Source organism: Acaromyces ingoldii, assembly GCF_003144295.1.
Source record: "Acaromyces ingoldii strain MCA 4198 unplaced genomic scaffold FA10scaffold_4, whole genome shotgun sequence".
Taxonomy (NCBI): Eukaryota; Fungi; Basidiomycota; class Exobasidiomycetes; order Exobasidiales; family Cryptobasidiaceae; genus Acaromyces; species Acaromyces ingoldii.
Window position 1 is genome coordinate 1,420,755 of NW_020290250.1, and position 26,884 is coordinate 1,447,638.

A 26,884-nucleotide genomic window follows, 5' to 3' on the forward strand; every position below is an offset into this window, starting at 1 on the left:
CAATGCGACCCGTGCGAAATCTGACCACGTGTTTGTCCGTCACCCCTTTCGCTTCATCCTTGGCTGGCGTCGAAGACTGACCCCCTCTCTCCACCTCGACGTCTCCTTTTCGACTCGCTCCTTTCTTCTTCACCTAGGTGCGGCAGGCAGCACAGGGACAGTCACCATGTCGAAGATGTCGGATCGCGAGCTCTTTGAGCTCAACTCAAAGGCTGCTGTTCAGAATTACAGTGTTGAGCCACGCCTTGATTATCGGACAGTGTCAGCCATCAATGGCCCCCTAGTCGTACTGGACAATGTCAAGTTCCCCTCGTACAACGAGATTGTCTCTCTCACCTTGCCCGATGGCTCCCGACGAGGCGGCCAGGTGCTCGAAGTGTCGGGATCCAAGGCTGTCGTCCAGGTGTTCGAGGGGACAAGCGGTATTGACGTCAGGGACACGCACATCGAGTTCACAGGCTCGAGCATGAAGCTGCCCGTTTCCGAGGACATGCTCGGAAGGATCTTCAACGGATCCGGTGCACCTGTTGACAAGGGACCCAAGGTCTTTGCTGAGGACTACCTCGACATCAATGGTGAGTTTAAAAGAACTGTGTTGCTTTTATGTTGCTGTCGATTCACCCCTTGCGATCAAATCTTGCAGGCTCCCCCATCAACCCGTACGCGCGGGTGTACCCCGAGGAGATGATCCAGACTGGTATCTCGACCATCGATACCATGAACTCGATCGCTCGTGGCCAGAAGATCCCCATCTTCAGCGCTGCCGGTCTGCCGCACAACGAAATTGCGGCTCAAATCTGCCGGCAGGCGGGCTTGGTCAAGAAGGGAGACGCAGGAGGAAGTGCAAAGCCTTCCAAGGGCATCCACGACGATCACGAAGACAACTTCAGCATCGTCTTTGCGGCCATGGGTGTCAACATGGAGACGGCACGCTTCTTCAAGCAGGACTTTGAAGAAAATGGCTCGCTGGACAGAGTCACACTCTTCCTCAACTTGGCAAACGATCCTACGTGAGTCCCCCTTCTAGGCTTAGGCGTGCAATCTGTCGACTAAAACCCCCTCTTTTATCAGCATCGAGCGTATCATTACGCCTCGACTGGCCCTGACTACGGCCGAGTACTATGCATACCAGCTGGAGAAGCACGTCCTTGTCGTCTTGACCGACATGACGTCGTACGCCGATGCCCTTCGTGAGGTCTCTGCCGCCCGTGAAGAGGTTCCCGGTCGTCGTGGATACCCTGGTTACATGTACACGGACTTGTCGACCATCTACGAGCGCGCCGGTCGTGTGGCCGGTCGCAACGGATCCATCACCCAGATTCCCATCCTGACCATGCCGAACGAAGACATGACGCACCCGATTCCCGACTTGACTGGCTACATTACCGAAGGGCAGATCTACGTCGACCGGCAGCTGCACAACCGGCAGATCTACCCCCCGATCCAGGTCCTCGGTTCTCTGAGCCGGTGAGTACTCTCCCCGAATACCTCACCTCACTTTGCTGCAAGCTCACTGACGCTCTCATATCCGACCTCTGCCAGTCTGATGAAGTCGGCCATTGGAGAGGGCATGACGCGCAAGGACCACGGCGACGTCTCCAACTCGCTCTACGCCCTGTACGCCACGGGCAGGGACTGCGCTTCGATGAAGGCTGTCGTCGGTGAGGATGCACTCTCGGCAGAGGACAAGCTCAGCCTTGAGTTCCTCGAGGCGTTTGAGAGGCGCTTCATCAACCAGGGCGCGTACGAGAACCGAACGATCTACGACTCGCTCGACATTGCTTGGAGCTTGATGAGAATGCTGCCCAAGGAGATGCTCACTCGGATCAACCCCAAGGTAAGCTGTGCATGCGTGAAGAACAAGAGATCCCGATCCGCTAACAGACCTTCGCTCTACCTTTTGATGAAAAGATTCTCAAGGAGTACTACGGCCGCAGGGCTCAGGGCTCGCTCAAGAAGGCCGCCGAGTCCGAACGGGCCTTGGCCGAGGCGGATGACAACAAGAAGCAGGACAAGTCGACGCGCGACGGAGACGCAAAGCTCGTCGATGACAACTGATGGGTCCGATGTTGGTTCGATATTCCACGCCTACCGCCCTTCTCTCTTGTGTTCCGATAGTCTCTCTCGTCTATCTCCCAGCTTCAATGGAATATTTGAATAGAATGCTGCGCTTGAGTACATCTTTCAGCCGATCGTTACATTCATGATTTCTGGTGGGAAGGGTGAGGTCAGCTTTGGAAGAGCTCCAGGTACGATAGAAGACGAGAGGGACCCACTGATGTCGTCTTTCGGCTTGTCTGTATTCCGATCCGTTCTGGCTGCTTCAATGGCATGGATAACATCGAAGCCGGCCGAAGCACGGCCAAAGATTGTGTGCTTGTCATCCAGCCAGGGTGCCGGGACCGTCGTGATGAAGAATTGGCTCCCTGTAGTTGAGAGACGCACGCTTCAGTTCGAAAGAGTCCACAACGTCGGGTAGAGGGAAAGCCGCACTGAACTGACCATTGGTGTTTGGGCCTGCATTGGCCATGCTCAGCACGTATGGACGATCGTGTCGGAGTTCCCTCACAAACTCGTCCTCGAACTCGCGGCCCCACAATGACTCGCCCCCCGTCCCATCTCCTAAGGGATCACCAGTCTGGAGCATGAACTTCTTGATGACTCTGTGGAACAGCACGCCGTCGTAGTAGCCCTTTCTGGCGAGGCCCACGAAATTTTCGACAGTCTTGTGCACCTGCTCGGGAAAGAGGCGGAGGTGAATGTCGCCCATCGTCGTGTGCAGCACAGCCGTCTGCGACACGTTAGACCGCCCCGGGCCAGTGCGCGAGTTGAGCGGATTCAAAGAGGCAATCGTCTGTTCTTCGCGAGTCGGCTTCTCGTTAAAGATGTCTCGCTCGGCACCGGACTTGGATCGTGGGTCACTGTTGTCAAGAATCAGCATACAGGGAAGACGTGGGCGCAGAACAGGAGAACACACTTGTCGGGCTCCTGGCGCGAGAACATGTAGAAACGAGCTCGCTTGAAGGCGGTGCAGAAGAGCGTTGGGTCGTGCTCCTCCTTTTTGGCGGCCAAGAGAGGGTTCTCGGAAGCCGCAAGCGCCTTAAAAATTGGGGTCAGTCTCGCGAAAGAAGTGTGCGGTGGACAGCGTAGCTCACAATGCTCTTTGCCTTCTTTCGGTTGGCCACACCTTGGAACAGGCTCACGTTGAGAAACCTTGTCGTCTCGTCCTTTCCCAGGATCAGCGCCACTTCGTTGATCTTCGTATTGATGATCTTTATGCCGAGCATGCTCCCGTAGAGGATGAAGGTCCCACTCTCGTCAAAGACGACATTGGCGCTGCAAGCCCCCGACGCCGCTCGTACTGCATTGCCGACCGCGTCTTGCGCACTGGCGTCGAGGTCTCTCTCGAGGGCCAGTCGCCGCCCAAATTCCATATCATCAAGCTGCACCTGGAGTTGCTGTAGCGCACCACCCAGCTCCGATGGCTCAGACTCGTTCACCTTGCCTGAATGCATGTCGTGAGCCGCTTGGAGACTTTCGTCGTACTTTCGTAGCAACTTTCCGCTGGCAAAGTCAAAGATGCGGATCTGTCGGTCTGCTGTCGATACCGTCACGAATCTAGACGAGTCGGGCGAAAAGTCCAGTGAGGTTGGGGTAGATTTGGCTTTCTTGAAGTCGAACAGGTCGGTCCGGCTCTTGTACTCCCAAAGCCCTTTGCCCTTGGGCGCTTCGTAAGGTTCCGTTGGGGACCAGTATTCTACCATGCCACCCACGTCGGCAGAGACAACGCAGTCAAACGGTTCATTATACTGTGTTTGAGACAATTAGCTGCCAATATCTCTCAGCCGCACCTAGTCTCTGACACCCACAGCAAGGAGATGACAGGGCGCCCGATGCAGGCTCTCGATCGTCGCTCTTGGAGATCCGTCACCGCGCCCATCGTAGAGTCTGATTGTGGGCGAGCCTTCTTCTGAGACGGCCAGTATTGAGTCTGCTCTTCCTCTTCGATGCACCCAAGAGCAGGTCCTCGGCGTGTAATCGACCTTAATCATGTTGATGAGGTCTGCCGGTAGCATCAGCATACACTCGCTCCATTCTTGTAAAGGCGTGCTCTCACCGAAATTGACGACGTCAAATACCTTGCACGACCCGTCGCTGCTTATACTTGCAGCCAAGGCTCCATCCGCGCTCACGCAAAGACCCGTCACCGGCGCCAGGTGGGCGCGATACTGCTTGACGAACTCGACGCCCGTCTCCTGCTTCTTCCAAAACTTGACGAACCCATCAAGCGACGCTGTGAGAACAAAGTTGGTGTGCGGCGTCACCTTCACAAAAGTCAACGTGTCCCGGTGCATAAGAGATCGAATGTAGCGGGATGCGCAGGGCAACGAGTCTAGAAAGAACTTGTCGCGGCCAGACGCTGAGGAAGAGGCGGCTGCTCCATCGACGAGCTTCGTCTGCTCGGACGTCTGGCCTTCTGCCTCCTCATCGCTCGCGCTGCGCTTGGGCTTCTTCGATGCCGTAGCAGCATCTTCGGGACTCGCGCTGCGTTTTGAAGTGACAGTCGCTACTCCCTCAACGCCCTCGTCTGCCATGGAATCTCCGTGATCCAGTCTCGTCGAGAAGAAGATGGAGGAGAGGCGAAATAAATGACAGACAAGAATTGTCACTAACGACGCGTCTAGTGAAAGAGGCGCGCGTCTTCCAGCCACGCCTATTTCGAAGAAGAAAGCCAGAGTAGGCATTCAACAACACCACACCACACCCACCCATCGACTCGACTTCGCGACAGCCGAGGGGGCGACAGGCTCTCTCAAACCTCCTCGCTATGGGGCGGCTCATCAATGACATTCCAGTACCGCCGTCTTCTTTCTACGGATCGTCGTCGGCCAAAACCAGGCGCACTGGTGAGCTTCGCAATGCGCATGTCGGCTCAGCAGTACAAGGTAGGTTCAGAGCGATTGAGCATGTAGGCTCTACAATGGAAACTCATTTCCGCTCAGCAGGAACGAGATCGGATATCGTTTTCGAGGAGACTCCTGCTTTGGTATCTGGTAAGAACAAGTCATCTGCGCCGGAAAAGGTGGCCAGCCGAACAGTTGCTCGGAGAAGGACAGCTGGCAACAGGCCAAAGTCCAATGCGAAGGGGCTGCCAATTCCGAGCGGCAGCTCTATGGATGGGAGGAAGCGAGCCAGAAACGCGATGGAGGCGCAAAGGTGAGTCGAGACTGGGGCGGAAGGGGGGCTGATGATGAAGTCAGTCGGCTGATAAGAATCCTTGTGTCCTTCGCAAAAGGATGCCATCCTCATCAAAACATAAAGAGATAGAGAGTTCCTTCAGGCTAGGCGTACCAGCGTATCGCAAGAGTCAAGAGACATTTGGTGGAACGGCCTATCATGATGACGCAGCCCTCTTGCGGGAGCGCGCTCAGTACGCGTTTTCACCATCTCCGACACTTTCACCCTCACGCGCCTTCTCGCGATCACCCTCGACGCCTGGCTCTCTGATCTCAGGGCCTTCTTCCGATATTGAATCTCTGCAGAGTCCTGTGCCGAACGAACGGCCCGGCTCCTCGACACCTGCTCTCTTTCACACCTCCACTCTGGTCCCAGAGCGGCGCTGTGGTCTCCCTGGTGATGATTTCACTCGGCGCGCATTGGAGCCCAGCAAACAAGATGGCTCAAGAAGAGGTCCTAGGCCCACTCTCCCCATTTCCTTCACCACCGCTGACGCCGACCTCCCTCCGCTCCTCTGGCCTGACCAAAGGTTTGATATTCCTTCACTCGGAGCGGCATCTTCCTCGTCCGGAGGCAGTCGACCGTCAACCCACTCCCCTACCTGTCTGCACCACCTCCAGCAAAGTCCCCTCTTTCACAAGAGGAAGGCTGTCAAGGACTTGACTCTGCACCAAGGCAAAAGCGACGACATGGACCTCAGACGACCAAGTCAGAAGCAAGCACATGCCGTCGAGTCGAGCGAAGACGAAAGTGAAGCGCATACAGGCAGCTCCGAGAACGACTTTAGGATCGTCAAGATCACACACAGCCCTGCAAAGAAGCGCAGTGCCAAGCGCGCTTCGAAGAGGGCTCGCAAAGCGTCTGCCCAAGAAGTGGAAATCGTCATCGATAGCCTCCCACCTGCCGTCTACCCGACGCCACCGTCTGCCCCGCAGATAAACGAAAAGAGCGTCTCGAGCACCAAGGCTCGCTCCACTTTCACTTTCCTGAAAGCGGACGAGGGCGCCAGGGAAAGAAGCGACATGGAGGACGACAGCAGCGACTACTTCGAGGATGACGAGATTCAGTTTGTCGGGTTACACCGCAAGCAACGAAGTCGAAGTGGCAGTAGCGATGTCATCTTCGTCGATGCCCTTGAATTTGCAGCATCAGCTCCGGACTCTCCAGCAAAGAAAGTCTCCGGAGATAGGAAACTGGTAAAGACCTCAGCAAAGCGCACACCCATTGAGAAGCTCCAACAGCTCATGACGGACCTCTTTGAGGCCGATGACGCATGTATTGAGCCCGACGACAGGGAAGAGGGAGAGACACCCCCAGAGTGTGCTGCCTTTTTCGCCGTTATCGATGGCCACACCGTGCTTCGGTCGGATGTGATTTTCAAGGTCCTCAAGACAACTTGGTCCTGTTCCAAGGCGGACGCCACTTCGACTCGCCTGGAAGACAGTAATGAGGGACCTCTTCGCCTTCGCGATCTGAGCATCCATGAAGTCGGTCGTCTTCTCAGGATCCTGGAGCGTGGACTCAAGCTGGCCGAAGGATTAGAACCGTTCAAGGAAGCACGCAGACCTGTTGCGACTCTGACAGGCAGACAGTCCAGAGGAAACACAAAGGGTAGCAAGAAGTTGAAGGGCAAGGATCTCTCACTTACGCACGATATCGATGAGGAAGGACCAACGTGCGCCAACGGTGATGGCGTCGCAGACGAGCCTGAGACGCTGGGCCAGTTAAGTGAAAAGTTCGGCAAGCTTGCATACAGCGTGCTCAGCGCCAATTGCATTCTCTCCATTATGGCCGGCGACGAGTTGGCCAAGCCTCTTCTGTCCGAGGACGCTATCCAGCCATGCTTCGAAGCTGTCAAGGCAGCTCTTGACCACGTCATTCTGCCCTTCGTTGACGCTTGCAATGGTTCAACGTCCAAGGGCAGCTCCAGCATTGACACGCTCATATCGGCCTTGGCACCCAGTAAACCAAAAGGAAGGAAACAAAAAGACGAAAATGGCGAAAGGGATGGCGATGCGGTCAGATGCGCCAACAATCTCGAGCAGCTGTTCAAGCAGACGTGTGCAGCCTTTTCTCAGGCGCACAAGCTTATACAGATGCCTTCGCTCGTCATGTCCGAGACGATTGTCAACAATGCAGTATACGCGGCCATCGGACCATTCTTTGCTGGCGAGCCGGATGCAGGAAGCGGAGCGGGAACAAGTGAGGCCTCAAAGGCGGCGCACAGGGGCCGCACGGCACTGGCTGCTTTTGGGAGCGGAGTTTCGCCAATGAAGAGCCTCAGGTTACCGGCTTTGAACTTCCTTCGCCGCATCTTTGCGCGTCAAAAGGAGCAGCGTCAATGGATCATCGAAGAGATTCTGGCGAATTTGACGAAGCTTCCCGATCTCAAGAGGACGAGGAGACAGCATGTTCTACGAAATGGCAAGACAATTAGCTCTGTCACTGCTCTCTTGCTGCACCTCATTCAGTCAGCTGCCCATGGGTTGGATGGCGACCCGAAGGACAACGACAGTGACATGCTGACCCTCGACAAAGGTCTTAATGAATCAGAAGAGATGGAAGTCGACACGGCACATATGCTGCTCGACAGAGCGACCACTTCTCCCTCGTACGATCTCGAAACTCTGAGAAATGCGCTCGAAGGCCCCAATCAGGCTGCCCTCGCCGTCGCCAACTACCTCGTGAACAGGTAAGCAAGGATGGGGGGAGAGTGTGTTTCTGAAGCTGACCGTGAGTTCCACTCTAGGATCAGCACCGGAAAAGCCACAAGATCGTCGACCGACAACAGCTACGCTGCGATTCTCGAGCAGCTCGTGGGCGATCTACAGACGACGATGTTCTTGCCACAATGGCCCGCCGCGGCGCTGCTTCTCAGCCAAGTGTGTAGAGGTCTGTCGGCCTTTGTCGACGATCCCAAGGCTGCCCAAGATGCACGAGGAATCGCTATCGAGCATCTCGGCAGCACAGCAGCGCGCATGCGCGAGTCGCAGCTCCGCATCGCTCGACAGGAAGAGGGCAAGGCACTCTGCAGCATTCGTCAAATCCAAGAAGCAGAGAGTGGCGATCGTCTCGACTCCATCAACGATGCGTATGAGCTCGTCATCGGCTATCTTGCACGTACTGGGAACGACGACCCGGCCAGCGAGACGGCAGTCGATTTTGTGTATGCGCAGTGGGCGTGCGAGTTGTCTTCTTCGCTCATCGGCAAGACAGACTCACTTAATCTTCTCGAAGAGGCCGACGACGATGGTTTCTCCATGGCAATGTCGGATGCTACACGTCTCAGAGGACTGGTCCACGCGCTTCACCATTGCATGGGCCGTGTCGCTTCGGCAAGGTCTCGTCTCATGACAGCGAACAGCACAACCGCAGATGTCTTCAAAGCAAGGTCGGAGGATGACTACCCGGCCGCTCAACAGACTGCCGAAGAGCTAGTTCACACAACGTCGTTTGTCCTTTCCTACGACTTTCTTCGCGCAAAGCTACTCCTGGCTCTCGATGACAACGTCATCAGCAATCGAAACAAGGCGCTGCGGGGCATCAATAGCGTGAGCGCTGTCGACGATCATCTCCTTGATGACCCAAGCGTACGTCAGCTCGTCGAATTTCGTGTCCGTGACGAGAGTGCCAGTGTACGCGAGGCGGCGCTCGCCCTCTTGAGCAAGCACGCCTTGTCGAAGGTCGAGAACATCGAAAGTGATCACACCGTAATTTTTGAAAGGATCTTCGACACCGGCTTGGCAGTGCGCAAACGGGCACTAATGACTCTCGAGAGCGTGTACGAGAAGACGACTTCAGAGAAGATCCGGCTCGAGGCCATCGCTCTAATTATCCGTTGTGTCAATGACGAAGACGATACGGTTCAAGACATGGCAGTCGACATCGTCGGCAGACTTTGGTTTGGTCTCGGTCCAAATTCCGAGAGACCTTCGCCAGCCAAGATGCGTGCTCGGAATGCAGGTAGCGAGATGCCCACAGCGGAGCCATCAGAGCCAAGATCATCAGGTCTGGACAGGAACGGGCTCGTGCCTGGTACGGAACATTGCCTCGAGACGATCATATCAGTCACAGCGAAGCTTCAAGAGAGGCCGTCACCCCTGGAGTCTATCTTCCGCCGCCTATTCAAGAAGCTGAGCGAAGGCGAGGCCAGCATGCTCACGGCGAACATGCGCATCCTCAACGACGCCATGATCGACTCCCTGGTGGCCGCTGAAGAAGCTGAGACCGAGAGCTTTGTCAATCGGGTCAAGACAGTTCATCTTTTTGTCCATTGCAACCCCACGATTCTCTCCATCACAAAGGCTAAAGCGCTGGTCCCTTATCTCAAGAGCGCCGAGAGTAACACCGACGTCTTGGTCATGGAGCTCTTGCTGAAGATCTTCGGTTCCTGCCTACCGTCCATGCCTCGCACTGCACTCAAATTTGCCGAAGATCTCCAGCGTACACTCACACCTCTCGTCAGCAAACCGCCGAATCGGCCCGGATCTAGCGTTCTCCAGGAGCTCATTGCTTGTTATTGCACTGTGATCAAGACTCATACGCACAACTTTGCTATGGTGGCAAAGTCTTTGCAGGCTTGCTTGACTCGCCTCGACAGAACTCGACAGATGGTGGAGAAGGGAGCCATGACCCAACTCGACGTCACGACGAAGCTTATCATGTCCATGACAGCGTTATTTACCGAAAAAGCCGACGTTGACGCCCTTCGTCGAGAGCATCCCGAGTGCGCTTCCGACATCGATTTGATCAGCAAGGGCTGCATCAGTGATCAGGTCTTTGATGCCTTCCTCGCTCTCTACAACGCACGCAACGGAGCCTTCAGATCGGCCAGTCTCCAGTGCATGGGCTTCCTTTTCCGAGCTTTTCCTTCTCTGATGATCCGCGAGAGCACGTTCGAAATCATGGACGACGTCTTCGACAATGGCAAGATGGAGGACCGAGACCTGCTCCTTCGAGTGATCATGGTGTATCTGTCGACGGAACAGGCCCGTTACGATCCTGAGGCCCGCTGTCCTGCGAAGACGAAGCGACCTTCCACAACCGCTGCTGAGGGGGTCGACATGGGCGAGCTCGTAGGAAATACGGACCAGCTTGCAGAGTCTGGCGTTGGTGCAACATTGATCCAACGTTACCTCTCACACGTGCTCGGAGCTGCCCTTCGTTTTGTATCACCGCAGATGCAAAGGACCGCCATGGACGTTCTGCACTTTACCGTCATGCAGGGACTCTGTCATCCTCTCGACTGTGTACCGACACTTGTGGCTCTCGAAACTCAGGCTGACTCAAGGATCAGTGGCCGAGCACTTCAACTTCATGATCATCTCTGGTCGAAGCACATCTCGATCATCGCAACGCGCTATCTGGAGATGACCAGGACTGCTTTTGAATACCAGATAGGGCAGCAACAGCGAGCAGGAGACCTTCGAGGCTTCCGCATGGATGCAGAGCAGAGGCCATGTGCACTGCTGCAGCCGTGGTATAGCCTCGTGGGCGAGCGTCGGGACAAGAGGCTCGACTTCTTCAAGGCTCTGACAAGAGCGCTCGACGTCGACACGCTCAAGTCGAAGACGTCTGAGGCTGATGTGCACTTTGCCCGATTCGTTGCGGACAACCTTGCGACGCTTCACTACAATTCGAACGAAGAGGTGTTCTTTGTCGTTGATACACTCAAGAGGACGCTCTCGATCGCAGGAGTTCAGGTACTCGAGATCATCGAGGGAGAGTTGGACAATAACGGAGATGAAAGTAGCGACGAGGAAGAGGACGAAGACACGGATGAAGGGTTCGCAGACGCAGACGAGGAGCGCAAAGAGCACAAGCCCAATCAGAAGATGGCAAGAGGGAGCAAAGGCAAGTTTAGCAAGACAACCACCGCTGCAAGAATGGCCACCGTCATGGGCATCGCATTACTGCTTCGCAACCACCTCAAAGCCCTTTACGGCCTGACCGAGGCCCGTTGCGCGAAGTACTCGTCTCAGCCGAGGAGGCGGTACGGTCCAGGGGCCGACAAAGCACAACGCAAGGATCTCGAGCACCAGAGCGATGCCGCGCTCGACCTTTCGCTGCTGTCGGGCGCTTTCCTCGTGGCAAATGAAGGGAACGAGGAGCTTTCTCAACAGCACATGATGACTTTCGAAGAGCTCATGCGTCAGGACGGAACGATTGCGGAGCCAGAGGACGACTTTGCCTTGGACGATTGAGCTACAAGTACACCAAAGAGAACACCTACCTGCCCTAGGCAGTCTAACAACCTCGACCAATTACTCATGACGCACTGTCAGACATCTGGAAGATGGAGAAGAGATTACAACCAAAGCTCCGTACAGTACATTTTTAGCATTGAGCATCAACAGCAAACATCACATACAGTGTACACTACAATCTCGCAGTCTCCATCATCACAATCCAATGGCAATTAGCCCATATTGATCCTCTGAAGAAAAGTGAGACACGTTGGCTGGTTGGCTTCTTAGCAAGCAACAAGCGCGTCGAGGTCTCTTCCCCACACGCGTCGCGATCCGGCGGCGACCGCCTCCTGAGAAGGCCAAGGAAAAAAAAAAATAAACAAGAGGCTCTGCTCGCCTCGACGAGCCGGCTTTTCCACTCTCCTTCTCTCCACACCAACACTACCTTCCCTGCCTCTGACCTCTCCCTCTTTTGCTCGGTAAGTGTTTGCACAGCCTGCGATTCGCTCTCTACAGCATAAGCTGCGGATGTGCCTTCCAAATCCACCGTGCATCAGATTTGTCATTGCAGAATTGAAATTGACATCCGTCTTTTTCGGTTTTAGTTTTTTTTTTCGTCATGGTGCAAACCCGGTGAGTGATCGACTTCGCCGTAGCGGTAGAATGTGACCGTAATCTGGCCTAGTCGTGGAGGTCAGGCTGGCGCGAACCTTCGCGGTGTCATGACAAGGGGCCAAAGGAGACCGAGATCTCCGAAGTGGGCCGATGAGGGTTGATTGGCTTTACTTTGGCTTTTATGGATCGTTGGGCTGCACGGATGTGTGGGAAGGAAACTCTTTAATTTCTTATGTGAGAGAGGCGGAGTGACGTGTTGGTAGTCATCGTTCGACTTTCGTTCTAGGCGGATTTCAATGCCGTATGCCGTGGCCTTGGATAAACTTACCGATTGTGTTGCTCTGACAAAGGGTCAAATGGGGTGATGTTTCTTCTTGCTGCACCGCATTGCTGACACAAACCTCTTATAAACCTTCTCGCCTTGACTCTTCGCTGATCAGAGGTCAGTCTCGAACACCCTCGCGCTCAGCCTCGCGCTCCAAGAAGACCGAGACGCCTGCAACAAACGGATCGACGAAGACCACCTCTTCGACATCGTCGTCTCCTGCCACACCTACGCCGGCTCCACGACGTCGCACGCGCTCCACGACGACCAAGAAATCACTTCTCTCTGCGGGAAGTACTTCATCCCCCTCCAACGGCGGACCCAGGTCGACGAAGTCGAAGATGTCGAACAAGCAACAGAACATCTTGGCGCCCAAGACGGAGTTCACCGAATTCGGTGGCCCCATCGGCGGCCTCTTTGTCTCGGTCGCGACGCCATTTTTCAGCTACCTTCTCTTCTTCTTCTGCAATGAGCAGGTCGGATGCAGTGTCCTGCCAACCTATCCGGCCGCCATCTGGCAGCAAATGGTCCAAGGCATCAGGGAGAGCATCTTTGACACGACGGCTTTCGCTATCTACTTTGGATGGTACGCCTTCGTTGTTGCTTGCTGGGCCATTCTTCCGGGCAAGTGGGTGAAGGGCTCCGAGCTCCGGACAGGCATTCGTCTCGATTACAAGCTCAATGGTGAGTGCTTAGCGAGTCTTCTCCTTTGCTGAATTTCAATGCTTATCCGTTCTGCCCAACAGCTTTCAATACGCTCGTTGCTTCGTTCATCGCATTTGGAGCTTACGTCTACGTCCGAGGCCCTGCTGCTGGCGCCATTCTTTACGATCACTGGCCTGGCCTTGTCACTGCCTCGTTGGTCAATGCCATCATCCAGTCCCTGTACGTCTACGCCCTCAGCTTCCAGGAAGAGAAGCTTCTTGCAAAGGGCGGGAACACAGGCAACCACCTCTTCGACGTGAGTGCGGCTCTACTAAAGGCACCCTCCGTGCGTGTGGCTGACATTCATGTCTCGTCCTATTTAGTGGTTCATTGGCCGCGAGCTCAACCCCAGGATTGGCTCCTTTGACATCAAGACCTTCAACGAGCTGCGTCCCGGCATGATCCTCTGGGGCCTCCTCGACTTCAGCTGCGCTTGCCACCAGTACGTGTCTCGCAAAGGAGGCTTGACCGACAGCATGGTCCTCGTCGTCCTCTTCCACACTTGGTACATCGTCGATGCCCTTTTCAACGAGGAGAGTATCTTCACCCAGATGGACATCACCACCGACGGCTTTGGCTTCATGCTCTCCGTCGGCGACCTGACGTGGGTGCCCTTCGTCTACAGTCTTCAGGCTCGCTTCTTGGCCTTTATGCCTAACGAACTCGGTTACCTGGCGACCGCCGCTATCCTCTTTTTGAACCTCACCGGCTACTACATCTTCCGGACAGCCAATTCCGAGAAGGATGAGTTCCGGAAGGGCGGCAACCCAAAGAGTGAGCACACTATCTCTCTCGACCTTTGTGAATCCCAGCAATTAACAAGCTTCTTTGCCAGACCTCAAGTCTATGACTACATCGTCTGGTCGCAAGCTCATCACTTCGGGTTGGTGGGGCCGTTCCCGCCATCCTAATTACTTTGGAGACTGGATCATGGCCCTGTCCTGGTGCCTGCCCACGGGCTTCCTCACTCCGATTCCCTACTTCTACATCTTCTTCTTTGTCGTACTCCTCACCCATCGGCAGCTGCGCGACGACGAGGCGTGCAAGGAAAAGTACGGAAAGGACTGGGACAAGTACCAGAAGTTGGTCCCGAGCCGGATCATTCCGTACGTCTATTAAGAAGGACAGCTCGACCCATCGCTCTCGTAGGCGAATCTCTGCGTCCCCAGGAAATCTGGCCTGCAGCTACTTCGTGGAGTATACCTCTTCATCTTCTACACTTCCAAGTCTTTCTTTTTAAATTGGGAGCTGGCTCATTGCCTATGGCCTCCCTTTTTCTCTGCCTCTGTCCTCTTTCTCTCTGTGCTTAGACCCTCTCTCTTTGTTGTAAGGTGGAAATCTTTTCCGGTGCTTGGGAATAGGAATTAATTGTCGAGGAATGGCTATGTTAACAGCTCTGTGTAGCCAATTGATCCTTGTGTCGATACGGCAGTCGCACCGTCTCCAGTCCACGACCACGGCCATTTTTACAGCTTCGGCTTAATCTCATCAACAACTCTCCTGAGGGCTCTTGGATCCAGTGCAATAGAGACAGTCGAGCTATCCGAGACGTTGGCGAGGCCTTGACCCAGGACGATTCCTTCGTCTTCTGCGCCCTGCGACTGCGAATGGCCGCCCTCGACGACTCGGACGAGACCGTGCGAGGTGAACTCGACCAGGAGGACCCTCATCATGTCTGGAGTGCCCGCGAGGAAGTTTCTGCGGGCCAACTCGGCGAGCTGCGCGTATGACATCGTCGCCGAGGTCGCTGTGCCGCTCGTTGACGACGACGACGAAGACGACAGGAGGCGGTCGGCTAGGAGCAGGAACAGCGCGCGGGCCTTGTATGTCACGGAGCGGAGAATGTGCAGCGCGGCGCGATCGGACAAGTCGTGGGAGCTGTCCACGCCGTTTGCCGCTGCCCCATTTGCGAGCTCGGACGGCATCACAGAGGACGATGGGCCGAGATCGAGGCCGCTCGATTGGAGATCGAGAACCTTGGGAAGGCCTGCAATGCGGGAAGCAGATGAGGCTGAGGACTGACCATGGAGACCATTCGCCGTGGATGCGGTGCGCTGGGTGAGAATCTCATCAAGAGAGGGGACGAATGTCGTCATATCGATCCAGAGCCAATTCATCGTTGATGGCCCATCATCGTCGAAAACCCCAAAGCTCCTCTGGTCAAGAGTGTCGTTGAAAGAGAGACTCGAGGGGCCTAGACCACCGAGATGACCCGCTTGAACATGGGCGACGCTGGCGAGGAAGTGAATCTTGGGGCTGGACTGCAGCATCGAGAATATTCGCATTGCTCGCGGCTGCTGCAAGGCAGGCGTCGAGAAATTGTGAAGGAGGACGAAAAGGCGCGGTGGAAGGCGGCCATCGCGTTGGGAGAGCCTCGATGCAATGCGCAAGGCTCTCGCTTCAAGAGCAGAGGCGAACAGTGGGCGTTGACGATCCTCTTCCTCTATGCTCGTGGACGGTTGCCCAAGCCCTCGCTCGATCTCACGCACCACATCATCGATCCTTGCACCACCTTCTCCTCGCACGATCAAAGAGGCACCTGTGCCCTTGCTGGAGAGATGACTGACATAGTCCTCCAGGTGGGCTTTCTTAGAACCTAAGCCGTGGAAGAGAAGCGGACGGTTGGTGTGAAGCATCAAAGTGGTCCACCGGTCGTATAAGGGCCGAAAGTGCGCATGTGTACGCATCGCTGCCGTACTGTCAAGGCTCTCGCCATCGTCTTCGTTGGCATTCACCAGGCTTTTGATCTGTTTGTTCAGTGCTGTTATGGTTCTGGTCGGGATGGGATGGAACGACTCCGAGAGGATATGGTCCGAAGTCATCTGACTAGCTCTCTTTCCTCGACTTCGTGATGCATGGGCGACAAAATAAGCATCCGACGACGTTGGCTTGATAAGCGACGACATCGTAAGGGCCGTCCCGCCATTGACGCGCACCGATGGCGACGAAGGGCCGATGGCATTGACAGCCTCGGAGTCCACGATGCGTTTGGCGCTTGGTCTCGTGGACTGAGGTACGATCCTGCGCTTGGGTGTTGTCTTTTCCACAGCCTTCGACCCTTTCGGAGTTGTGGCCACTCCATTACGTTTCGGCTTTGACACAATGTCTGCGTGCCTTGACGTCGTCGTGGAAGCTACTGATGACGGAACCACAGGAGAAGCTGCCGTCCTATCTTTTGCATTGATAGAATTGTCACAGTTGCCTGCCGAAGGCCTCTTTGACGAGGAAGGAGACGAGACGGTCGAAACAGGCGGAGATGGTCTCATGAGGACCACCGGATCGAGCGCTGGCGCCTTTCGCAATCTTCCGCTCGAGCTTGGCTTCAGCTCTTGCTTCGCTTCCTGCTCGTGTTCTTCTAAGATCTTTGTCCTCTTCCTTGTGGGCCCTGTCGTTGGCGTTGCGGATCTGATCGAGGTCGAGCGGGGCGTTGAAGGACCAGCTTCATGTTCGGCGGAATGCCCTTGGCGCCGAACCGGCAGCGGCTTCTCCCTGATCCTTCTTTTTGGCTTTGGCGCTATCTCTGACGTCGGCGACGTGGAGACCTCCGTATCAGTCTCACCAAGCTTTCGCTGTATTGGTGGCCTTCCATCCTTTCTTGGTCTTCCCCTCGGCCGCTTGACGCCGTCCTCCACCTTCTTCTTCGGTTTCTCCTTCACTACATCGCCACTGTCGTCGGTGAGACTCTTGCGCCCGCCCAAGTTCTGCCACACTAGGCTGGCCCTGCCTGCAGCGGCTCTTTTGCTCCGTCCTTCGACATCGCCCCGGCCAGTCTCGTCGTCTACGCTCGCCTGGGGACCGGTCACACCTTGCGGGATCGACTGCGACTCGTCCTCAGAAGACGAGCTCAGCTCCGATTCCTGCGAAGCGTCATCGCCCAGGTCCATCGCGACGTCCTCCATCGCTCGCAGCTCTGTCATCCAGCTGGCTGCCCTGCTTATGGTATGCGCCGACTCGACGGCAGTGGAGAGGAGAAAGGATCGAGAGCGCTCGAGCCATTTCGACACGAGCAGGGTAAGGAATTTTAAGAAGGAAGCAATGACGAAATTCAGTGACAGAATGTGACGCATAAAGTACCATCTGCACCATTACCTTCCTGAAGAACCCGAGTTGGAAACACAAATTTAATGCATCTTAAAGGCGGGGATCGGTGCTAATATAGTAGTAGTGTATAGACGCATTTAACACCGTTAAAAAACTTTGCAAAACAAAACCACGCCACCCTCTTCCCCGGGGAAGGACTTGAAGGCGTGACGAGCCTAAATTGGTCGAAGCCGAGCACTTCTAAGCTAGCCTTGCTTGACCCGATCACTGGTTGGCGGACACGGACTCGGTCATGGGAAGAAGAGTTTTCAGGTTACCAGGCAGGCTAGCGTGAATTTTTTCGCACGAGACACAGCACTTCTCTTCAGCTTGCATTTGCGCTGTGGGGAAGACCGAGACGTCGAGGGTAATGTGACGGACACATATATCCCCCATTTCCTCCATCCATCAAACCTCTTCCTCTCCCTGCGACATCCAGCTGGAGACACCATGTCGCTCTCTTCCCGTTTTGAGCTGCTCCCGCGGCCGCCGCGATCGCGCCTGTCGCTTGGGAGCGAGGAGACGAGGGCCATGCTGCCTGACTTTGTCGAGGCGCAACAGCTCCGCCAATTCGTCGAACGCCTCTTTATCTACAAGCTCGATGTGCCTGGCTCTTATGTCCAGATCAAGCTGGGCGCATGCATCATCGCCCTTCTTGTTGCAGTTGTCTCTCTCATTTCACTTCGCCGAGTCTTCCTGAGGAGCTTCTGGCTTTTCCGGCTTGTCAAACGTCCTTCGGGAACGCTCGTAGTTGTGAGTCTTCTAATCTTCACACCCGCCTGATGACATTTCTACCTTTTTTTTATTGACTTGAAACGTACGCAGCCCAACTCGGTGCTTATATTCTCCGTCGTCGAAGGATTCTTCGGCATCCTCTTCATCACATTTCAATGGCTGGTCTGCGACTTCTACCAGCACAAGAACATGCGCCCAACCAACTTCTGCCTGTGGTATCTGCTCTTGTGGATTCCACTCATCTTCGCTCCCATTTGGGCAGCCAAGGGCACCTATTTTGCCCTTCCAAGCTCTCTCGAGCCGCTAGACAACCCTAATCAGAGGTGGTACCTGCGACCAGCCTTTTTCAATTTTCTAGGTCTGGCCGTTCCTACGAGCTTGGCGATATCCATCTTCGTTCCCGCCATTGTCGCAAATGATTTCTACCGCACAGCCTACCACGAACAGCTCTCCTACCTCGAGACCTATGCCACCGCCACGCAACTATCCCAAGACATGGTCCAGGATGCCCAGAGAGTGTGGTACGACGTATTAAAGGCGATCAGGATCGTGAATATCACTTTCATCCTGTGGACCTTTTGGGCGCTCTGCATGTGCCTCAGCTATTCCTACGTGTCATGGAGGCTCATTTCGGCCATTTCCAACCAACTAAAAGCGTCAAAAGACCCGATGTCCTCTGCGCGCCAGTGGCAACAGGAACAAGAACAACAAAAGCAGATCGGCCGTGCTCAATCGCAAACGTCCAATTCGATTTCATCGGCAGGCGCTTCGGACTCGCCTGGCATGCTGGGCAATGCGCCTCTGCCCCAGCCGTCTTCCTTGCAGAAGTTGAAGGTGCCGGTCCGATCAAAGAAAGTCAGAACGCCCAAAGACAATTTTTATTTCACCGAGGCAGAGATGGAGAACGACACGCTTTCGACGTCCTTCTTTCCGCCTGTCAGACCCTCTCGCTTCTTTCATACCGACCGGATGGGGGACAAGAGAGGAGGCAAGGACTTGGAGGAGCGGATGGATGAGGAGGTGGAGAGTGGTGGCCATCATCATCAACAGCCGCAGGAGCAGGAGCAGGAGCAGTCGCCGCAGTCACCAAGGGATGTATCCTTTGTCTCCACGTCCAACCCCCCCACAACCAAGAGAAGCGAATTGCGCGGTGCGTACATCCATCTTTGGATTCAATTCGCCGCCATCAGCCCGGCTTGCTTCCTATTCGCGCTCGCAGCCTGCTCTTTAGGTGCTGGGTCTTACGGCCTCTACGAGCAGCCCAAGGGCACAGATCTTAACGACATGGGCGTAAAGTTTGAGAGGTTGTTCATCTGCGAGCTCATCGCTAAGATCTGGATCACTTGCGTCTTTGGCACCGTCACTCTGACGGCCATCGTTGTGAAAACGTATGAACATGCTTTTGTCAACCTGACAATCAAGGTTCCTGTCGTTGGCTTGGCCCCGACGCGCAAGAGCAACACGTTCTCACCGGCTGTCATCAATCCAACCGGTTCGTCGTTCTTCGAAACTAGAACGAGGGACGACAGGACGGCAGACAACAAGGGAGGACGCTATGCGCTGCGCAAGCAGGATTCCGACCTAGTCCCGCTCAAGGAAGTTGCCGAGTCGCCGTCGAGTCCCACAGCGGGTCAGCCTGTTTTCTCCACGCCATCGATGCTTAGTTCACAGTCGCCAAGAGCAAGTAAGCCTAGCTCCCCCGACATTCGGGCGCCTGCCGGCGGCCACGTGAACGAATCAGCCGCAAGAAATCAAGGAGGAGTGTGGTACCGCCTTTGGGAACCATGAGAAGCATCATAGATTATCCTAGCTTCTTTCGTCTTCTGTAGCTCTGGTAGCTGCTAAGGAGTGCCGTGTAGAGCCTTCCTGCTACGCCGTGCTTCCTTATAATATAGCAACGCCCATTGTTTGAAATGTACTTGAAGCACGACCCTGTCTATTTCGTGGGCGCAAAACTGCCAAAGCCGTACTCTGCCCACAGCCGAGCACACGAAAGCCGTCAAAGTAAAGCGGGGCGCGTGGCATGCAGTGGTCAATGAAATATTGACGCAGTGCCGACCACACTGTTGCGTTCCTGCGGGACGGCACAGCTTGCGGAGTAAGAATCATGGGCATGGCACGGATGGTCCGCGCCTGCGGCGCATATCGGCGATCAATTATAATATGATCAAACGCGTATACTCTCGGGAGAGACACCCGTAGCTAGTAGTGTAGTAGTGTTACTACTACGAGGCTTGATCATAAGAAATGCCGCGGCGTCTTGTTTTCCTTTACTTCCTGTTCTCATGCATCTGACGTAATTGCTCAACCTCTTCCTCTTGCATTTTTCGTTTTTCCCTCTTGGCAGGGCTCCATTGCGATTTACTCAATCAGGTTTTGCGCCGATCAATTATGGGTCATAGGGCCCTGCCATCATCGGGTGGGGCAGAAGTGTCGTAGCCAATAAATAGTGATATAGTGCAGTACCAAGTCAATTCCAGTCCCTGCCTAGGAACAATTTCTCCAGAAGGGATCTGGGCAGCTTGGGGGCCCCAAAGCCTTAGCAAATTATAAAGCACAGTGGACGTCGAATTTTTTCCCCTCCCCTGTTCCCCTCCCCAGATACCGAGCCGCTCGGTCAAAGACCCGCAAAGCGAGCGATGGCGACCACATTTGAAGAAAAGAAGCAGACGACTCCCTCGGACGGCTCTCCCACTGTCGAGAATGGTCCGCAGGAGAAGCTCGCTCCGACACACTCACGCCATGTCACCACCAAGGATGCACCCGAAGAGGCCCGGCACCGCGACGTCTTGGGCGGAGGGAAAGTGATTCTGACCGAGAACGAGTGCTACGACGAGCTTGGCTTCTCCTTCCCAACGTGGAAGAAGTGGATGATCCTGACCGTCATCTTCATGGTCCAAGTCAGCATGAATTTCAACACTAGCCTGTACAGCAACGGTCTCGAAGGCATTGAGAACGACTTTAATGTCTCGGCCCAAGGAGCACGGTGTGGCGCCATGATCTTCTTGGTGCTGTACGCGTTTGGGTGTGAGCTGTGGGCGCCCTGGTCCGAAGAGCTCGGCCGCAAGCCGATCCTCCAGCTCAGTCTCTTGCTCGTCAACATCTGGCAGCTTCCCGTGGCCCTCGCACCCAACTTCGCCTCTCTAATGGTCGGTCGTGCCCTCGGAGGTCTGTCGAGTGCCGGCGGAAGTGTCACCCTGGGCATGATTGCCGATATGTGGGAAGCAGAGACGCAGCAGTATGCCGTCGCATTTGTCGTCTTCAGCTCGGTCGGTGGCTCCATCCTGGGCCCCGTTGTCGGTGGCTTCGTCGAGCAGCAGTACCCGAGCCTTTCGTGGAGGTGGACTATCTGGATTCAGCTCATCTTTGGTCAGTTGATTTTGTTTGGGCGATGTTATAAGAAAGGGTCTAACTATTATTCTCTCCTCCTCAGGCGGCTTCGTTCAGCTCATGCACCTCTTCCTCGTTCCCGAAACGCGCTCGACCATTATGATGGACAACATCGCAAAGCGACGCCGTAAGCAAGGCGAAGATGTCTATGGACCTTCTGAAGTCTTGTCCTTCCGCGAAAAGTTCTCGGCAAAGGAGATTCTCATCACCTGGATGCGACCTTTCAAGATGTTCGTGACAGAGCCAATCGTCCTTGTCTTGTCGCTCCTGAGTGGCTTCAGCGATGCTCTTATCTTCATGTTCATCCAGTCCTTTTCGTTGGTGGTGAGTATGGACTTAATAACGATCAAAGAGCCTGAAAACCCTTTCTGACTTTCCTACCTCATCCTCGACAGTACAAGCAATGGGGCTTTAATGCGTCCACGACTGGTCTCGCGTTCATCCCCATCGGTATTGGGTACTTCCTTGCCTGGCTCAGCTTCATCCCCGCCATCCGACGTAATATTGCTGAGCGCGAAGCCAAGCCCGACGACGAGCGCGCTCAGTACGAATCGAGGCTCTGGTGGCTTCTTTTCACGGCTCCCTGCCTTCCGATTGGCCTCATTGGCTTTGCGTGGACGTCTGGCGGCCCTCCGATTCACTGGATCGGCTCGATGTTCTTCAGCGCCATCGTAGGCATTGCAAACTATTCCATCTACATGGCGACGATTGGTGAGTGTCATTCTCAGAGTCATAACATCCATCCAGCCCTTCTCAGTACCTTGCTGACCTTTTTTGAACTTTGTCGAAACAGACTACATGATCTGCGCCTACGGTCCATACAGTGCTTCCGCCACCGGTGGCAATGGTTGGGCTCGTGACTTCCTGGCGGGTGTCTTGACGCTCCCTGCGACGCCCTTCTTCTCCAACATTGGCCCTGACAGTCCGCCAGGAAGGCACCTGCAGCTGGCTTCGACAATTCTCTTCTGCATCTCCTTTGTCCTCGTCGTGGCCGTCTACATCATCTACTGGAAGGGACCTGTGCTGCGCAAGCGCTCGCCATTTGCCCAGCACCTCCAGGAGGCCCGCAACGAGCTGCACGGAGGGTCGCACGTCGCCAACGCTGAATCCGACGTCGAGAAGCCGTCGAGGATCCCATTGGGAAGCAGGAGGAGCTCGTACGCGCGCTCTGCGCAGGAGCAGCGTATCAGGCAGGTTATGGGCAGCAGCAGGAACACTACGCCGAGCCACAGCAGACCAAACAGCCGGCCCGCGAGCAGGAGGCCGAGCTTAGATCTACAGGCGGAGGAAGACGAGTAAGAGTTCGACTCTATAAGAGGTTGCGACGTTTTTACAGCAAGTCCCGAAAAAGAGACGGTAGTCGTACAAAAAAAAGACGGAAGCTACAATGTACCAAGAATGCTGCACCTGCCAAGATTCTGTCCCACTTAGCAATGAGAGTACTTAGCAATGAGGACGAAGTCAAGATAGCTCAGTGGTGCAACTGTGTGATGCGCGTCGGTACTGTGCAATACGGAAAAGCGGCATGTCATCGGCTACAATGACCTCTCAGCATATCACAGTGGTCGGAGCAAAGATACGTGTCCCTTCAGTGGCGACGGCCGATCTCTCAGTATCTTCTCTTCTTCGTGATAAAAGACCCTTCTGCGCTTGCTATTCCTTCCGACAATGCAGTGAGCCAACAACCAGATTGGCGGCCGTAAGTGGATGCAATCTTGATGCTATACCCCAGGACACCGACTGTCACCCTGCATGTCTTCGTCTTCCCTTGGATGCCTCTCCTTTGTTGGACACCTTGTTATTCGCCGGAACTCGCGTTCTCCGTACGATAATATTCCGGGCAAGCCACACGTGGCTACTAATGTCAGCAATTAAAATTTTCCTGCAGCAAGCTAAAAGCCGAGGGAAGGGAAAGGAACGGACGAGTCAGTACGTAGTGGAAGCCCATCTACGTTCTTCCTGCACTTGTGCTTCTTCCTAGATCTTCCCCACTCCAAACCATCAGCAGCAGCCGATTCCAGAGATCATGTCCAGCGAACACCCCCAGATCGTCGGTACGCTGCCCCCGTCTGCTGCGGCACCCGCGGTGGCCAATGGCAGCAGCGCCGTGCCGCTCGAGAAGCGCTCGGCGTCGCACCACCAGCCGACATCGTTCAAGGCTGAGACGACGACGTCGAACAACCTGGGCACGTTTGGCGTCAAGTCTGGCCTGGCCCAGATGCTCAAGGGCGGCGTCATCATGGACGTCGTCAACGTGGAGCAGGCTCGCATCGCCGAGGAGGCTGGCGCTTGCGCAGTCATGGCCCTCGAGCGAGTCCCAGCCGACATTCGCGTCGAAGGCGGTGTGGCGAGGATGAGCGACCCGGGCATGATCAAGGAGATCATCGAGGCTGTTTCTGTCAGTGTGATCGCATCTTGAGTTGCGTGAAGGCGAGCACCCGCGCTGACATGTCGGTCTCCTCTATGATACTTTTCCCCTTTTCTCCTTACTCAAAACAGATCCCTGTCATGGCCAAGTGCCGCATCGGGCACTTTGTCGAGGCGCAGATCCTGCAGGCACTCAACGTCGACTACATCGACGAGTCCGAGGTGCTGACGCCCGCGGACGACTTCCACCACATTAACAAGCACAACTTCAAGGTGCCCTTTGTGTGCGGCTGCCGTAACCTGGGCGAGGCGCTGCGGCGTATCAGCGAGGGCGCCGCCATGATCCGGACAAAGGGCGAGGCAGGGACCGGCAACGTCGTCGAGGCCGTGCACCACCAGCGCACCGTGCGGGCCGAGATCAACCGGGTGGCGAGCATGTGCGACGAGGAGCTGTATGCGTACGCAAAGGAGATCGCCGCGCCCTTCCACCTCCTCAAGGAGACGGCCCGGCTCAAGCGGCTGCCCGTCGTCAACTTTGCGGCCGGTGGTGTGGCCACGCCTGCCGATGCGGCCCTCATGATGCAGCTCGGCTCCGACGGTGTCTTTGTTGGCAGTGGCATCTTCAAGGGCCAGAACCAGGCCGAGCGGGCCCGCGCCATCGTCCAGGCTGTTGCCCACTACGACGATGCCGAGAAGCTGGCCCAGATCTCCGAGGGCCTTGGCGAGGCCATGGTCGGCCTCACCATCACCGACAACATGAAGGGTGGGCGCCTGGCAGGCCGAGGGTGGTAATTGCTCCCTTTCTCCTTCCGTTGCTTCCTTTAGACCCCTCTCTCTCTCTCTGACTCGCGTCGAGAGGCGGAGAAATAAGCGCATACAAGGAGAGAAGAAAAAGTACATAAGATTACAGTCCGAGAAATAAGAAAAAGTACATAAGATTACAGTCCGAGAAATAATGACATTGTTCATCCTTGCTGCTCCTGATCACCGTCTGCGTACGAGCTGGACTTGTGCTTGGCTGTGGCAACGTCAGCGGGGGGAATCGAATGTGGTAAGGTGATGTTCAGACTCACGGAGGAAGGACCACTGGTCGGGGGCCTTGCCCAAGAACATTTCCGAAATGCTGATCCAGTCTGACGACTTGCCCGAGGCCAGCAACGTCTCGAGGTCATCCCTGCCCTTATACGGCGGTGGCCGGTCATTGAGGCGCGAGGGAAGGTGCTCGAGGAGCCCCGTGGGGACGTATCGGTGGGTAAAGGAGAGGTACTCGCAAAGAAAGCGGCGCGTCTGGTTGACACCCTGCGAGTCGCTTCCCCAGTGCGTCAGGCCATAGTGGGCAAATTGGCGAATAAGGTCGAGGCGCTCTCGACTGGAAATGTCCCAGTCGCGATGTTCCTTGATCTCGGTAAAGACCCAGGGCTTGATCAGCGCGCCCCTGGCAATCATCTGCCCATCGACACCGGCGAGCTCCTTGTTGGCAACGTAGTCCTGCCACGAATACACGTCGCCGTTGCCGTAGATGGGAACGGGATGCATATACTCGCCCTCGCCTTCTTCGTTGTTGCGCACGACGCTCTCGCGCAGCGAGTCAGCACAGCGCTTGATGTAGGACCAGTCGGCCTCGTTCTTGTACCGCTGCTGCCGGCTGCGTCCGTGGAGTGTCGCGGCACCCACGCCCCACTCGACCTGGAGGCGAGGATAAAGCTTGTGGGTGGTGGGGTTGTTGGACGCCGTGCCCGTGCGCAGCTTCGCCGTGATGGGCACCTCGCCTGTCACGGCGGCCATGCCCCGGAGGATCTTGCCCAGCTTGCCGGCATGGTCGAGGAGCGCAGAGCCGCCACCACGATTATAGACGAGGTCGATGGGACAGCCACAGTTGACGTCGATGAAGTCGAGCGTGGAGCCAAATTCACGCGCGAGCACCTCTGCAACGGGGACGAGAATGTCGGGCTTGTTGCCGCAGAGCTGCGTGCCAAAGCACCGCTCGCCCTCCCACCGACGCACTAAGCTCCATTCGTTCTTGTTTGCCTGGAGGTAGCTCTCGGCCAGGCCCATCTCGCCGCAGTGGATATCGGAGCCTAGTGACGCACAGAGCCTCCGAAAGGGAAGGTTGCCCGTCGTTGTCAAGGGCGCGAGGTACAGCTCGTCGTGGAACCAGTCGAGCTTCCTCTTCTCCGACGGTCTGATTCTGGCCCCATCGTCTTTCGACCACGTGTAGGCGGCGTCCTCGATCCGGGCACGGCTGCCCTGGTTCTCCAATTCCTCAAGGTCCATCTCGGCCCCAACGAGATCACCGCCGTCGCCGCCGCTGCTGCTGCTACTGGTGCTCAATGCTCTTTTTGCCAGCTCCTCGTCCACGACGATGGGTCCATCTGCCAGGTTTTCTTTATGCCTTTGTAGGAGGGAAAGGACGGCTTTGGTCCGAGGGAGTTGATAGGTCTTTGTCCGCAGGGCCTTTGCCAGACCCGAGGCGGGCCAATTGACCTCACCCGGCGCATTTCTCTCGTCCTGGTCTTGGCCGCTGCTCGACGATCCTTCGATGAGCTCGAGCCGGCCATCCTCTGACCTCTTTGAGTGCGCAGCAACGTATCGACACGTCCAGCCCCTCGGACAGCTTCCGCTGCTGCTCGACGACGCCTGCTTGGCAGAGAGGTGCACTGGGCAGATTGTCTCCCCCCGCGGCCACTTGACGAAGGGTTCCGCTGTCGAGTAGTTTTCCTCGAGGTAGGCTTCCCTCTTTGGGTCTTCTGCGACCTCACGTAGGCTGCCGTGGGGGCCATCGCTCGGCGGTGGTGCAAAGTAGAGGTCCTCTGGCTTCTCATCGAGGTACGCTTGGAGCGAGTGTGAGAAGGTGCATGTACCAGCAGGCCGATCGCACTTGCCCTCGCCGCCCCTCGCCACAGCCTTGCACAGATTGATGCTGTCCTGGATCCTCCCAAATTTTCTCCCCTTGTTCTGTCCTCTCTCTTTCCTGTCGTCTCGCTTGCCCCCACGGCGTGCGTTGTTGTCACCCTTGAGCTTCTTTGCATCGCCCCCCTCTCTCGCCTCGTTCTCCCTTTTGACCCCCCATGCCGCCGGGTTCGACTTGGACTCGGCCGCATCGTCATCTGCAGCCGGTTCGACCTTTTCCTTTGCGAGGACGAACTCAGGCCTTATGGGCGCCACCCCCTTGACTCTCTCTACCATGGTCAGTGTTGTCTGCGTGCGGTTACAAAGGCAGGAAGAACAGAGGAATTACCTG

General features: G+C 55.8%; 9 protein-coding genes across 9 annotated transcripts; 6 read left to right on the forward strand and 3 right to left on the reverse strand.

Moving 5' to 3' along the window:
- Positions 1-113: 113 nt before the first annotated feature.
- Positions 114-2,178, forward strand: FA10DRAFT_268008 (putative VMA2-H+-ATPase V1 domain 60 kd subunit, vacuolar). The gene is made up of 5 exons (XM_025522140.1): positions 114-575; positions 644-1,010; positions 1,072-1,467; positions 1,543-1,837; positions 1,912-2,178. Exons 1-5 carry the CDS (start codon positions 167-169, stop codon positions 2,056-2,058), a joined length of 1,614 nt encoding a protein of 537 aa, XP_025376653.1. The 5' UTR covers positions 114-166; the 3' UTR covers positions 2,059-2,178.
- On the reverse strand, positions 1,819-4,636 carry FA10DRAFT_280466 (hypothetical protein). The gene is made up of 7 exons (XM_025523618.1): positions 4,118-4,636; positions 3,870-4,063; positions 3,156-3,809; positions 2,978-3,099; positions 2,503-2,921; positions 2,277-2,426; positions 1,819-2,210 (listed from the first exon to the last, which is right to left on the reverse strand). Exons 1-7 carry the CDS (start codon positions 4,593-4,595, stop codon positions 2,185-2,187), a joined length of 2,043 nt encoding a protein of 680 aa, XP_025376654.1. The 5' UTR covers positions 4,596-4,636; the 3' UTR covers positions 1,819-2,184.
- Positions 4,637-6,260: 1,624 nt separating this feature from the next.
- FA10DRAFT_231679 (hypothetical protein) lies at positions 6,261-11,441 on the forward strand (the record flags this gene model as incomplete). The annotated part of the gene is made up of 2 exons (XM_025518865.1): positions 6,261-7,930; positions 7,988-11,441. 2 exons carry the CDS (start codon positions 6,261-6,263, stop codon positions 11,439-11,441), a joined length of 5,124 nt encoding a protein of 1,707 aa, XP_025376655.1.
- Positions 11,442-12,707: 1,266 nt separating this feature from the next.
- Positions 12,708-14,190, forward strand: FA10DRAFT_287325 (ERG4/ERG24 ergosterol biosynthesis protein; the record flags this gene model as incomplete). Its single annotated transcript, XM_025524137.1, has 4 exons — positions 12,708-13,050; positions 13,113-13,327; positions 13,395-13,845; positions 13,907-14,190. The coding sequence occupies 4 exons, from the start codon at positions 12,708-12,710 to the stop codon at positions 14,188-14,190; spliced, it is 1,293 nt and encodes a 430-aa protein (XP_025376656.1).
- A 342-nt stretch (positions 14,191-14,532) lies between these two features.
- Positions 14,533-16,970, reverse strand: FA10DRAFT_302790 (hypothetical protein; the record flags this gene model as incomplete). The annotated part of the gene is made up of 1 exon (XM_025525170.1): positions 14,533-16,970. One exon carries the CDS (start codon positions 16,968-16,970, stop codon positions 14,538-14,540), a length of 2,433 nt encoding a protein of 810 aa, XP_025376657.1. The 3' UTR covers positions 14,533-14,537.
- Positions 16,971-17,276: 306 nt separating this feature from the next.
- FA10DRAFT_268013 (hypothetical protein) lies at positions 17,277-19,829 on the forward strand. Its single transcript, XM_025522141.1, has 2 exons — positions 17,277-17,904; positions 17,977-19,829. Exons 1-2 carry the CDS (start codon positions 17,602-17,604, stop codon positions 19,672-19,674), a joined length of 2,001 nt encoding a protein of 666 aa, XP_025376658.1. The 5' UTR covers positions 17,277-17,601; the 3' UTR covers positions 19,675-19,829.
- Positions 19,830-20,469: 640 nt separating this feature from the next.
- Positions 20,470-22,730, forward strand: FA10DRAFT_268015 (putative MFS multidrug transporter). Its single transcript, XM_025522142.1, has 4 exons — positions 20,470-21,255; positions 21,320-21,600; positions 21,672-21,987; positions 22,070-22,730. Exons 1-4 carry the CDS (start codon positions 20,526-20,528, stop codon positions 22,573-22,575), a joined length of 1,833 nt encoding a protein of 610 aa, XP_025376659.1. The 5' UTR covers positions 20,470-20,525; the 3' UTR covers positions 22,576-22,730.
- A 465-nt stretch (positions 22,731-23,195) lies between these two features.
- On the forward strand, positions 23,196-24,597 carry FA10DRAFT_268016 (vitamin B6 biosynthesis protein). The gene is made up of 2 exons (XM_025522143.1): positions 23,196-23,674; positions 23,776-24,597. Exons 1-2 carry the CDS (start codon positions 23,303-23,305, stop codon positions 24,433-24,435), a joined length of 1,032 nt encoding a protein of 343 aa, XP_025376660.1. The 5' UTR covers positions 23,196-23,302; the 3' UTR covers positions 24,436-24,597.
- Positions 24,598-24,608: 11 nt separating this feature from the next.
- On the reverse strand, positions 24,609-26,829 carry FA10DRAFT_275702 (FMN-linked oxidoreductase; the record flags this gene model as incomplete). Its single annotated transcript, XM_025523277.1, has 3 exons — positions 24,609-24,661; positions 24,717-25,905; positions 26,005-26,829. 3 exons carry the CDS (start codon positions 26,827-26,829, stop codon positions 24,609-24,611), a joined length of 2,067 nt encoding a protein of 688 aa, XP_025376661.1.
- Between the last annotated feature and the right edge of the window lie 55 nt (positions 26,830-26,884).

Excerpts from the sequence above, each read along its gene's own strand:
- FA10DRAFT_268008 (XM_025522140.1), top strand. The coding sequence starts at position 167 with ATGTCGAAGATGTCGGATCGCGAGCTCTTTGAGCTCAACTCAAAGGCT. Across the intron at positions 576-643 it reads GGACTACCTCGACATCAATG|GCTCCCCCATCAACCCGTAC; the intron begins GTGAGTTTAAAA and ends CAAATCTTGCAG. Across the intron at positions 1,838-1,911 it reads TCACTCGGATCAACCCCAAG|ATTCTCAAGGAGTACTACGG; the intron begins GTAAGCTGTGCA and ends TTTGATGAAAAG.
- FA10DRAFT_280466 (XM_025523618.1), bottom strand. The coding sequence starts at position 4,595 with ATGGCAGACGAGGGCGTTGAGGGAGTAGCGACTGTCACTTCAAAACGC. Across the intron at positions 3,810-3,869 it reads CGCCCTGTCATCTCCTTGCT|TATAATGAACCGTTTGACTG; the intron begins GTGGGTGTCAGA and ends TCTCAAACACAG. Across the intron at positions 3,100-3,155 it reads GAAAGAAGGCAAAGAGCATT|GCGCTTGCGGCTTCCGAGAA; the intron begins GTGAGCTACGCT and ends CCAATTTTTAAG.
- FA10DRAFT_268013 (XM_025522141.1), top strand. The coding sequence starts at position 17,602 with ATGTCGCTCTCTTCCCGTTTTGAGCTGCTCCCGCGGCCGCCGCGATCG. Across the intron at positions 17,905-17,976 it reads CTTCGGGAACGCTCGTAGTT|CCCAACTCGGTGCTTATATT; the intron begins GTGAGTCTTCTA and ends AAACGTACGCAG.
- FA10DRAFT_268015 (XM_025522142.1), top strand. The coding sequence starts at position 20,526 with ATGGCGACCACATTTGAAGAAAAGAAGCAGACGACTCCCTCGGACGGC. Across the intron at positions 21,256-21,319 it reads CTGGATTCAGCTCATCTTTG|GCGGCTTCGTTCAGCTCATG; the intron begins GTCAGTTGATTT and ends TCTCCTCCTCAG. Across the intron at positions 21,601-21,671 it reads TCCAGTCCTTTTCGTTGGTG|TACAAGCAATGGGGCTTTAA; the intron begins GTGAGTATGGAC and ends CATCCTCGACAG.
- FA10DRAFT_268016 (XM_025522143.1), top strand. The coding sequence starts at position 23,303 with ATGTCCAGCGAACACCCCCAGATCGTCGGTACGCTGCCCCCGTCTGCT. Across the intron at positions 23,675-23,775 it reads AGATCATCGAGGCTGTTTCT|ATCCCTGTCATGGCCAAGTG; the intron begins GTCAGTGTGATC and ends TACTCAAAACAG.